At 36.5% G+C, this 13,035-nt stretch overlaps 2 protein-coding genes across 6 annotated transcripts in view; one reads left to right on the forward strand and one right to left on the reverse strand.

Annotated features, from left to right (window-relative positions):
* Positions 1-885, reverse strand: part of POLE2 (DNA polymerase epsilon 2, accessory subunit) — a 31,635-nt gene extending 30,750 nt beyond the window's left edge. Inside the window, exon 1 of the mRNA XM_081511248.1 lies at positions 489-885. The gene's annotated coding sequence lies outside the window, so the exon portion shown is untranslated. The remainder of the gene's footprint in view (positions 1-488) is intronic.
* Positions 777-13,035, forward strand: part of KLHDC1 (kelch domain containing 1) — a 36,542-nt gene continuing 24,283 nt past the window's right edge. For 3 of the 5 annotated variants that reach the window (XR_014059876.1, XM_081511259.1, XM_081511260.1), the window contains exons 1-4: positions 777-959; positions 10,825-10,895; positions 11,352-11,469; positions 11,907-12,025. Coding sequence is in view for 4 of the 5 variants with exons in the window: in XM_081511259.1 (XP_081367385.1) it covers positions 864-959; positions 10,825-10,895; positions 11,352-11,469; positions 11,907-12,025 (404 nt within the window). In the remaining variant the exon portion in view is untranslated. The other 2 variants (XM_081511262.1, XM_081511261.1) reach the window with 2 other exon arrangements.

Raw genomic sequence — 13,035 nt, forward strand, 5'->3', positions numbered from 1 at the left:
ATAGCAAGGGTTAGGCAGCTTTCTCTGGAAGGAGCCAGACAGTAAACGTTTTCCACAGTGAGACCTATCTGGTCTTTGTTGTAGGTACTCAGCTGGGCCTACTCAACTCTGTGGCTTACATCAGCAGCCACAGACAATCCTTAAACGAATTAGAGTGGCTGTGTGCCAATAAACTATGTACAGATGCTGAAATTTGGATTTGAATTTTTTATGAGTAATATAATTTTTAATTTTTTCAACCATTAAAAAATGTATAATTATTTTTATCTTGTGGGCGCCACAGAAACACGTAGTGAAAAGATTTGGCCTGCAGGCTGTAGCTCGCTGGCATACGTTTTAGAAAATTTTCAATTAAATATATATTATATATATATATATATATAATTCTCATTCTCTCCTATTCTCTCTCTCTCTCTCGCTGGATAACTATCTCTGTCGGAAGTTGAATGGAAAAGGCAAACCCTCATAAAGCATTTGTGTACTAATACATTGATTTAAGTCACAGCAGCATCAAGTCCGTGTACAAGAAGCCCATCGAGTCCCTGGATAAGGTACAGAGTTACGCTGTTCCGTCCACACAACACAATCGCAAGTGACACGAAATCAGCGAGTGGCAGGGCTGCGGAGAAGCGAAGGCACCTCCCTGCTCACTCAGACCTCAAGCATCCCTAACTAGCGACGCCACCCGGGGCTCGGCTTCCCGGGCGGGCTTCGGGACGGCGCAGCCGCACTGGTGCCGCCTTCCCACCAATCTCGACCCTCGACGCGTTCCGTTCGTGCGTGGAGGAGCCGGGCGGGAGGAGAGGCCGCTCCGTGGGCAGGCGCTGCGGCGCGCCGAGCGGCTGGGCCCAGCGACCGCGCGGATGGCGGACTCGCAGCTGTTCTGCGTGGCCGAGGAGCGCAGTGGCCACTGTGCCGTGGTGGACGGAAACTTCCTCTACGTATGGGGGGGCTACGTGGTAAGGGGAAGAGGCGGGACGGGGCGGACTCGCGCCGGGAGCCCTCCCGGCCTCTCGGCCCAACCGGCCGACGAGCCCCCGCCCACACCTGGCCCAGAGGCGGGGGCCGGTCCGGGGGCCGGTCCGCGGCCCGGGCCGGCGCCCCTGGCGCCCCGCCCGGCCCTGCGCTGTCGGCCGCTTTCCCGCCGCGGCAGGGCTGGACGCCGAGCCGTTGCTTGCACTAGGAAAGCCTTCAAAGCCCGCTCTGGGGCTCTTCCCATTCTCTAGTCCGCCGGGTCCTCGCAGCTGGCGGATAGCTCGGCTTGCCCAGGGCCAGGCGGTTACTGCGTGATTGATCATTTTTAAATGCTTACGCAGACGCAAAAGCCCACCAAGGATGCCGTGGCTATGTTATTACGTAAATATTTCCTTATATTCCCGCGGCGCGATTCCAAATCACTGAAGCATTTAAGTATTCCTAAGTAGTTTTTAGTGGCATTCCTTTACCAGCGGGGTAATGACGATTTTTTTTTTTTTCCGAATCTGAAAACAGGCTCATGTTAACAGTATGAATGTTGGGCTTTAAAATTCTTATTACAGTGGAGGTTTGAATATGTGCTTTGTTTCTATAATCGTAGGATTATAGAATCAAGGATTCTAAAGATGGAAAGCAGTTCAAGAATATATGCCAACCCCTTTAGTTTAAGATTTAAGAAGAAAAAAAAAAAAAGCGAGCCATCTGGAGTTCTACTGGAGGTAGAACAGATATTTTTCTGACTGATTCGATACTATTATGTGACAGATGTAACATGACTGAATCGCTCAAAGAAATAAAGAACATACTGTGTATGTTAAATGATTCTCAAATCCAAATTGGTTTTTGTTGTTTTGTTTGTGTGTTTATTTTTAATCTGATTCAGTGTCAGGATGGGAAAATCAGAACTCACATTTGAGTGCCTACTATACGTGGCATGTGTTAGGAAATCTCATATTCCTAATCTTATATAATCCTTACTATACCTTGTAAGGTAAGTAATATACTATTTTAAAAATAAGGTCTCTGAGTTAGTAAGAGTAAATAATTTGACCGTTTGGCTGCAAGGGCAGTAGATTCCAACTTAGATATATTGGATTTCCAAAGCCTATTTTTTCTATGATAAACATAAATTAGGCTTTCTTAAGGTCTAATAGTTCCACCTCGTGTTCCTGGTGAAAAAGTAGTCTAGATATAATGATGGTTTTTGCAAAAGAAATATTTTTATTGTTTTGAGCTGTATCACTTGAAGATGTACGGTTGTCAGACTTCACGGCTATATTAATTCTTCGTATTGTGACAGATGAAAAAAATCTCAAGATAGTAATCTGTAATATCTCATATCTGGAGACAATATAGATTTCTGTTGGGCCCATAACTGAAATCTCTGGAGTTTTTACATTTCATTTTAATCTTGAAAATTGTGTAGTTGGTAAGATTCCAGGTTTTCAGGTGACAGTCAGTGAAGAGAAATACTTCCTGCTATTGATCCAGTGAGTAAATGCTCTAAGAACCACCCTGGAATGTACCACACAGATTTGGATCAAGCCTACTTTTAAATCCAGGGATTGTCAGCTTTTGAAATATGTCTAAGGCATAAGCGGAAGGAAAGAGAGAGTGGGAGTCAGAAAAGAAGACATGGCATATCATGATGAAAAAGTAGAATCATTCCAACAATTGTTTTATTCACATCCTTCTTCTGAACAGCTAAAAGGCCCTGGAATCTAGAGATAATCCAGTAGTCAGTCCTTAAGAATAGTAGTTAGCTGATTCCAGATTGTTTGTTCCAAGCCTAGTTTTGCTCCTCATGAACACAATGTGTGTTAAAATTGACAAAAGTATATCCTAAAACTTGAATGGCCCACATATATCTGTCTAAATTATTATTACCCTATTATTGAACATCTTGTAAAGTTCAGTGTATCTGAAAATAGCCCTACCTCTAGAGGTAAAAGCAGCAATGCTGAAAAAAGTAAATTCTAGTTGGTGCCAGAATATTCTCTTGTTCCTAGTTTTTTCATATATTTTCACACTATTGAAATTCATACAAACTTTAGTATTACAACTAGGAACATTTAAAAGTTGTGAGTAGTTTTTTCTAAATTTTTGAGAAGCACAATGTTTTAGCATGTTTACAGATGATATATTTTCCTTTTAAGGTTTAATCATAAGAACAGTTTTATTTCCATAATACAATTGATGTTAATACATTTTGCCCTAAACCTTTCCTTATACAAACTAGCTGCATGAATCTGTTTAACTATATGTTTCTGTTTTGGAAAACAACATAAAGGAAAGAAGAATCAATTTAGAAAATGTTTGAAAAGAATGAAAGTTGGAGGTTTACAGTACCAGATTTTAAAACATAGCACAATACTGAAACAGATCAGTGATGGAAGTTGAGATAGCATGATAGAATGGAGAAGGAATTACATAAACAACCAAGCGTATAAGAGTATTTTGTATATAAAAGGCAGCATTTCAATTCTGGAAAAACAGTTGGTTATTCAATATGTTCCTGGGACTACTGGAGGAAAATGATAGTAGAGTTTCGGATTGACAAATATAGAGAAATTAAGCTATTTGATACCAGAAGAAAATATGTGACTTGTAAAATTCTGAGTTGGGAAAAAAGTAAAACTGAATTGGGAAAAAACTATAAGGGAAAAAGTTTGATAGACCAAAGTTGTTTTTTAATATAGAAGGAGAATTGTTTAATCATCTTAGAGCAGTTAAGATCAACGTTTTAAAAATTAAAATCTGTGCTTTTTAAACACCGTAAAGTGAGAAGGTGAATGACAAACTGGCAAAGTTATCTGCAACATATATGATAGACAAAAGTTCTGTAAAAATAAAGGTTGATATTTCTCTGAAAAATGAACAATGGACCTGCACAAAATTTAAAAGGAAAGAAATAGATTGTGAATCAAAGAAACACAAATAAAAATTTTCTTTTCCAATTTGCAAATATTAAAAAGAATTTTTGAGAAGAGCATGGGGAAATGAATTACTCATGCACTAGTAAACTTTTTTGGAGAGAAATTTAGCAATGTGTATTAAAAGCCTTAAGTATTTCTTTAACTTAATTATTTATTCATAGATGGTCACACAGACCATCCATATTATGTGGAGATGTTAATTCTTTTTAGATGGCCAAAATTTGAATCCCCTTCCTCTTGTATCCCCCACTAAGTCAGTCTTGTTTTAGTTGTCTGAGTATTTATTTTAGTTGTCTAAGTACCTCCTACATACGGTCATAGAAAATATATTCTGTAAAGGTAGGAATTTTGTTCCTTATTCTGTCCTTGGTGTCCTGAGTCAGACATAGCTCATAGAAGGTGCCCAATAAAAAAGAACCAGAGTACCAGGTTTTTTCCAGCTCCGCTTGCAGCTAGGTTCTAGGCAAGTAGCCTGGATGCTATTGGTTAGATGTATGTGTGGTAGATTTGGGCTTAAGAATAAAGATGTAAAAATCAGGACTTAAAGAGGATTCTTAGCTACCCATAGAATTTGTAGGAAGATAAGATCCCTGGCATAAAAGGCAGTTCTACAAGCTGCAGTGCTACAAGCTGCTCACCAGTGACTGGGGCAGTTTGCACTTCAGACTGGTTTTCTGGGTTTTTAGGTCTTGCTTCTCTTAACATAAGCTGGTTCTCCAGCTTCCCTGATGATTCCATGCGCTACCTAATATTCATTTATTAGAATTTTATTCTTTAATTTAAAAATTTGAAATGTTTATACAAAAGGATATGTAAAATAACTATCATGTTGTACTTCCAGATTAAGAAATCAGCTAAAATCAGTACCTTAGAAGTTTCCTGTTTATCCTTCCCTGATTATATTGTTCCTCCCACGCTCATAGGGTACTGCTGTCTTGATTTCTTATTAATCACCATTTTGTTTATAGTTTTATCACTTATGCATCTGTCCCTAAACAATATGTTATTTGGTTTTTTAATCAGAGCATGGGTTTTGTTTCATGACTTAATTCTTTTAGTTAACATTGTGTGTTTTAGACTCATACATTGTTTGTATTCAGCTAGTGTGCACTAACATGGCTGTGACTGTGTTTGCTTGGTGTTTATTTTGTTTGGTCAGTTTCTATGCTGTGCAGTTATTAAATATTTTGAAAATCACCCCTAGATTTATTCCTTTGATGTGTATACTATATAATATTCTATTGTGTGAATTCATAGCAATTTCCTTATCTATTCCGCTATTGATGTATATTTGAATGTTTCAGGGTTTTGTTTTTCTTTTCTTTTTGGAATTGTAAGCAATGCTACATTAAGCATTCTTTGTAACATGTCTCCTATTATACATGCAGGGGGGCATATACATTCTCTAGGGCATACACCAAGGGATGGAATGCTGGGTTGCCTGGTCACATACTTCCAAATTAAATTGGAAATGTCAGTGTTACCAAAATATTTGTATCAATTTACACCACCCTCACCAACTTCCTCCTTGTTGCACATCCTTGACAACATTTGGTACCATCTGGCCTTCAAATTTGCCAATCCAGTGAGTGTGATGGTATATTTCGTTGTGGTTTTTATTTGCTTTCCATGATTACAATACAGTGTTTTATGAACTATTTGTGTTTTCTGTAAAAACACTGGTTCATGTCTTTTGCTTACTTGTCTATTGAGTTGTCTTTTACTGACTTATAGGAATTCTTTAATTATATAGTTGTATGAGTTTAATATGTCTTTCCAGTTTGAGGCTTCCCTGATATAGTTCGGTTGGTAAAGAATCTGCCTGCAATGTGGGAGACCTGGGTTCGATCCCTGGTTGGGAAGATCCCCTAGAGAAGGGAAAGGCTACACACTCCAGTATTCTGGCCTGAAGAATTCCATGGACTGTATAGTCCATGGGGTTGCAAAGAGTTGGACACGACTGAGCAACTTTCACTTTTCTCAGTTTGTAGCTTGTACTTTCTTGATGATTATATTTTGTTCAACAAAATGATTATATTTTGTTCAATTAATTTTGTTCAAAATTAATTAATTTTTAATTAATGATGTGCTTTCTGCATCTTAAATCTTTCCCATTGTGGAGATCATAAAGTTTCCTATATTCTAAACAATTTTTGATTTTGCTTTCCACATTTAATTTTTTTTAATCTGAATTTTTTGTTTGGTTGGTTGGTTGGTTTAAGGTAGGGGTCCAATTTTATTATATTTTCAATATGGATACTCAGTTATTCTTGTGTCATATATTAAATAGTCCCCTCTTTCCCTACTAACATGCAAACTCTGTCACGCGTCAAGTTTCCATGTTTGTGTCATCTGTTTCTAGGTTCTTTATTCTGTGAAGTTTGCTGTTTATTCTTGTGACAGAACCTCCCTCAGTGTCTAAATTACAACAGCTTTACTAGAAGTCTGAATGTTGGATGGTAAAAGCCCCACTCATACTCTGTCTTGTTCTTGAGGAAGATTTTGGTTATTTAGGGACTTTTGTTGTTTCATATACATTTTCTTTACTATTTTTATTATAGTAAAATATGTAAAACATTTAATTTGTCATTTTAACCAAGTTAGTGTACACTTGGTGGCATTATATTCAGTGTTGTGCAGTGTTACCACTGTGAGTGTCCCAGACGGCGCTAGTGGTAATGAACCTCCCTGCCAATGCTTGAGATGTAAGAGAAACGAGTTCAATCTCTAGGTGGGGAAGATTCCCAGGAGAAGGGCATGGCAACTGACTCTAGTATTCTTGCCTGGAAAATCCCATGGACAGAGGAGCCTGGCTGGCTACAGTCCATAGGGTCTCACAGAGTTGGGCATGACTGAAGCGACTTAGCATGCACCACTGTCTAGTTCCAAAACTCTGACTCCAAACAGAAATTCTGCCTCCCTCCCTTTTTACCCCAGTCCCTGCTAACTTCTAATCATTCTATCTTTATACATTTGCCTTTTTCTAGATATTTCATGTAAATAAGATCTTAACAATGTTTATATTTGAGTCTGGCTTCTTTTATTTAGCATATTACATTCATGGTTTGCCTATGTTGCAGTACGTATCAGAACTTCATTCCTTTTATGGAGAATAGGATTACATTGTATGCATATGCCACATTTTGTTTATCCATTCATCTGTTGGAACACTTGGGCTGTTGCCATCTTTTGTGTATTGTAAATAGTTCTGATATGAAGATTGGCATTACAAGTATCTGAGCCCCTATTTTCAATTCTTTTGGGTACGTAGGAGTGGAATTACTGGGTCATGTGGTTATTCTACATTTAACTTTTAGAAGAACTGCCAACTTGCTTTCTACCGTACTTCCTCATTTGTATAAACTTTAGAATCGGATTGTCAAATAAAGTACTCTATTAAGGTTTTATGTTACTGTAACTCAATCTTTAGATCATTTGAGAGTGATAGACATGTTATGAAATTGAGACTCAGGTCCAAGTATGTAGTATATCTCTATTCAAGACTTTTTGATGTCGTTTAATAAAGTTTTGTAGTATCTTCATCAATATCTTATATATCTTTTGTTGGGTTTACTCTTGGCTTCTTTGTATTTTTTGTTGTTAGTTTCTTTAGAACCAAATTTCTTGATTATTACTGGTATTTTGAAATACAGTTAACTTGAATATTTTTTACTCTGGCAAACTTTCTAAACATACATTCATTCTCAAAATCCATCTATTAATTATCTTTATTTTCTATGTGGAATCTACACATGATGACAGTTTTGTTTCTTCCATCCTAATCTTTATTCCTATTTTTTTACTACACTGGTGGAACTAAAGTACAGTGTAAAACAAAAGCTATTTTTTTCTTGCTCCTAATCTCAGAGGGATTGTTTTAAACTATTAACCATTAAGTTTGATGATTGCTTAGGGTTTTGTTTGCTTGTTTGTAGGTGTCCTTTTTCAAATTAATGGCCCTTTTCAAATGAATCGGGTGCCCTTCTACCCAATTTTCAATTTATGAATGTTGAGTTTTCAAGAGTGATTTTTGCATTATACTGAGATAATTATGCTTTTTCTTCATTAATCTCCAAATGTGATGACTTATAAAATAATAGTAATATTTGTAATATTAAATCAATGTTTCATTCCTTGGATTAAGTACAAGTTAGTATAATATGTCGGAGAAGGCAATGGCACCTCACTCCAGTACTCTTGCCTGGAAAATCCCATGGATGGAGGAGCCTGGTAGGCTGCAGTCCATGGGGTTGCTAAGAGTCGGACACGACTGAGCGACTTCACTTTCACTTTTCCCTTTCATGCACTGGAGAAGGAAATGGCAACCCACTCCAGTATTCTTGCCTGGAGAATCCCAGGGACGGCGGAGCCTGGTGGGCTGCCGTCTATGGGGTCGCACAGAGTCGGACACGACTGAAGCGACTTAGCAGCAGCAGCAGCAGTATAATATGTTACCTTTTATATACATCAGCTGGATCCTATTTACTCATTACTTTTTAAAGCAATTTTACATCTATGTTCAAAAGTGGTTTGGGTAGTATTCCTTCTATTCTGAAGTAGATTTTTTAGAAGATTTAATCATTCTGTGAGTGTTTGGAAGAACTCATCTGTAAAGCCATCTGGGTTTGGTACTTTGTGGGGGAGATTTTAAATCTCTGATTCAATCAAAACTATGAGATTATCCATATTTTCCATTTTTTCTTGAGTCAAGTTTCCTCACTCTCATTCTCTCTCTTCCTCCATGTCTCTTAACTTCTTTTTTATATATTCCATCTCTCTGAGCTATGTTTCTGGATTAATAAGTCCACTAATTCTCTTTCTTTTTTTTTTTTAACAAAAGCAGTTTTAGTGGAATGAGTCTGAATTGATTAATCTGGGTTGATGCTGTAACGAGTAATGAAGCAATGGAGAGTTCCACTATAACTCAGTATGGAACCTTTGTTATGAAGGGAGCTGAGAAATAAGAGAAGGAGTTGTGGAAGAGTTTTGTTTTAAGATGAGCAATACTAAGGCATGTTTGAGTATCGACAGGGGTGATCTACCACAGAAGCAAAACTTGATGATGTAAAAGAGAAGGGATAATTTAGGAGTGAAATCACTGAGAAAATAAGGAACTAGGGCCAAATTGTTCAATTCTGTGCTCCATTTGGTTTTTTGCAACACCGCTTTTAAAGATTAGTTAAACGGAGTTCTCTTTTTAATCATGAGCTAAGCATACAGTCAGTTTAATAAGTATTATTCATGTATCCATTTGCTTAAGCCGCAGATATTCTATTTGTCTTGTATGTCCAAGTCACTGTGGTAGACTCTGGGAACAACAAAATAAACATGATCTATGCACTCATGAAGCTTGTATCATGGCAGTGGTGGTGCTGTGTGGATATGATACAGACAAAGGACGTGGAAGGGAAAGTACAGGATTTATGGGAGCATTTAACAGGGACCTTAATCTCACCTTATTCTAGAAGATTAAAGAAGCAACAAAATGATTCCCAAAGAAAGAGTAATTAGCCAAACAAATTCTGGGAGAGCATTGCAAGAAGAGAGAAAAGAATAGATGAAGGTCCAGTTGGAGACTGGCATGGGTTTAGGAACGGAAGGAAGACTGGAACTTAATGACTAAAGGCAGGAGAACTTTGGAGGGACAGCAGGTGCCATACAGCACAGAATCATAAGAACTTTAGACCATCCTGAGAGCAACAGGGAAGCACTAAAGGGACTTAAGCAGAAAAGTGACAGAAGCCATTTTCATACTATTTCTGTTGTAAAGGTGTACTCATGTGGCTACTAGAGCTGGATGCCATTAAACCTTCGAGTCATACAGTTAACTCCCTTTCTTAACAATTATTTACTTGTCCATCAGTCAGACATGGTTTCTTCAGTCAGACAGAGGAATAATATTTCCTTGGAAATATTATTATAATGTTTTTCTGCTCTGTGTGTGTGTGTGTGTGTGTGTGTGTGTATGAGAGTAGGGGCGGGGGCGAGATACAGACAGAAACAGAGATGGAGTTAGAGATATAGACCTAATAGGATACTATTTTAAAAATTTAACTGATAGAGCAATGAGAATATTAACTAATTCTACTTAGCATGTTAATAATTTACACATCATACAGAAATTCTTAAATTTTTTGACATTTAATTCTTAGATATTCTTAAACATCTTTTACAGCTAGCTATTTTTGAGTTATTTTTTAACTTTTAAGTAATCCTGACAGATTTATGTAAGGATTTGTTTTAATGCCTAGGTTTTTAACCTTAACATAAAGAAAATTGTTATTTTTATTCTTATTTCTCTTTTCATCATAAATATCAGAATGTACTATATATGTTATCAGCTTCTTTAGAGATTATTCATATTTGGAGTTGGCATTTTGACTAGCTAAATTTGTCTTGATCCTTAAATTCTATACTTAGTCAACATCTAACACTATGCCTTGCATATAGTAGGCACTCAAAAAACGTGTCCAGTGAATCAAGGTATATGATATGGTGCTCTTAATTATACTTCATAAAAGTTTCCTTTCTTAACTCCTCCCTTTTACCACAAATATGTTGCCCTTTTTTGATATTCCTTTTCTTTCTGGCTTCATAGTGTTCAGTATTCTGCTCTAATGTTATTGTTTTGCTGTTTTCTCTTTCTTGAACTTCCTTGGAAAGTTTAATGGCCCTCAGTCTTTTTCTGAGACTCATGTACTTGCTATTTTGTATTTGCCTACTTTCTCTTAGAAAATGTCTTTCTTCCCCTTCTCTTTTGATCTATCTTAATTTCTATTGAAAAAACCGTCTAATAAAGACAATAAGTTTTTGTCTTTTGCACTATTTTCATTGTGGTTTTCCCATCCTGAGCAACTATTTAATTGTTACTTTGTAAATAATAAACATAATTTTATATATTCTTTGTTTTTAGTCTATTGAAGACAATGAAGTGTATTTGCCTAATGATGAGATTTGGACCTATGATATTGATAGTGGGTTGTGGTAAGTAATTTTACATTGCATAATGTGCAAAATTAGTATCTGTTATAACTGTTGTCATAGACAACAGGAGATTTGAGACCATACTCAGAACATACTGCAATATTATGTTGTCTCCCTTTCGTTTTCTTTCAGTGCTTGATTCCCTCTGGATGTTTCTCTCCCCAAATCCCTTCCTCTCTTCATTCGTTGTCCTTTACCATTCCTATCTGAAGACTTTGTTTTGTTCTACTATTTCCCAATTCTGGTGACATGAGAAGATGTTGTAACTTTTTTCCTCAATAGGTTGGAAAATCTTTACCATGGATCTTCTTACAGTTTTTAGAGTATTGGCTACCATGATACCTTAATTGTAATTGTCAGTGACAATTTTCATTGAAAAAGTACTGCTGGAGGTCAAAAGGAATTTTAATTTGCCTTTCTGGAAAGTTACGTAATTCCACGTTTTTCTTGCTGCAGGACAATGCACCTCATGGAAGGAGAACTCCCTACCTCCATGTCAGGAAGTTGCGGTGCTTGCATTAATGGAAAGCTGTACGTTTTTGGAGGATATGATGACAAAGGATACAGCAATCGAGTAATTTTTTTTTTTTCAATTCAGGAGTGCAGAAAAATGTAATGTTTAATATGTCATTTCATCTCACAAGTTTACAAGTATTTTGCAAAGAAGACATATGTAGAAAAGCTTGAGCTAACTGATAAGGTTTTAAAAGATAGAGTGAAAATGCAGCATATCTGCTCCTCTCTGGTCCCAGATCCTTCTGCTTCAGAATTAACTGCTTACTTTGTTGATATCCATAGGGCAAGAACAAGAAGGGTAAAGATTCATTTCAGTCTGTTTCATATACCATTTTTCCTTCTAAAACATACTCCCATTTTCATTAACTCTACAATTAAAATTTTTACCTTTTAAAAATAAGAAGTAATGTTATTAATTTTGGATCACCTATCCCTGTGACATATATTTAATTTTCTGATGCCCTGTCTGTTAATAGTATTCTCCTCTTTTAAAAGCTTTATTTTGTTAATTTGCGAGCAAGAGATGGAACCTACGTTTGGGAAAAAATCACCAACTTTGAAGGGCAACCACCCACACCACGTGATAAACTTTCCTGCTGGGTATATAAAGACAGGTAATGCAGCAAAACTACCTCATTAACTTCATTCAAGTAAGGATTTTAACTTGTGTCCAAAACAGAGAAAACTTGAAACTCTGAATTTTTTTCAAGATATAATTACAAACTGTTTTGACACTGATGGTAAAGGCAGTTTTGAATCCTAGATTAGAGCCAGGTCATAAGAATAAATATGGTGGAAGCAACTATTTGTTTTTTAAAATTAATTACTTTATTAATTTTCTGCATAGTTAATATAGTCACATGGTTTAAAAATCAAAACCATATTAAAAAGTTTAGCTCCCACTGTTGTTCCCACCCATCCTGTTCCTACCCCTCCAGATGCACAAATAGCTACTTTTATCAACATCTTTTGTATTTTTATAGCAGTGGTTCTCAAACTTGTCTGCCATAGGAATAATATAGGGATTTTTTTTTTTAATGCTCTGAAGCCCAGGTGATACCCTAGACTAACTAAATTACAATCAATGGGAGTATGATTTTTTTAAGCTCCTCAAGTAATTCCAAGATGCAGACACGTTTGGGAACAATTGCCCTCTGTTACTTTAAGCAAATAGAAGCAAATACATATGTATGTATATATGCATGTATACATATGTATATATGTATATATCTCTGTATATATTTATCTGTATCTTTTCTGCCTCCTCTTTACACAAACATCTGTGTACTCTGTACACTATTCTGCACCCTGCTTCTTTTAGTCTATACTGTACCACGGAGAACTTTCATTTTTCTGTATCTCTAGTTGGAAAGCTTGTTTTTTTGTTTTTGTTTTGTTTTTACAGCTGCATAGTATTCTCCCATGAGGATATACTATAGTTTATTTAACTTTTTCCCGATAGATGAAGCAACACTTGGATTATTTCAATTCCTATGCCATTACAAACGAGCTTTAATGAATATCTTTGTGTTTATATACATATAATTGCAGATCTATTTGTTGGATAAAATTCCACAATTTGATTTCTGGATCAAAGGATAATACATTTATAATTGTGGTAAAT

Source organism: Giraffa tippelskirchi, chromosome 7, assembly GCF_054371585.1.
Source record: "Giraffa tippelskirchi isolate mGirTip1 chromosome 7, T2T-mGirTip1v1.2.pri, whole genome shotgun sequence".
Lineage (NCBI taxonomy): Eukaryota > Metazoa > Chordata > Mammalia > Artiodactyla > Giraffidae > Giraffa > Giraffa tippelskirchi.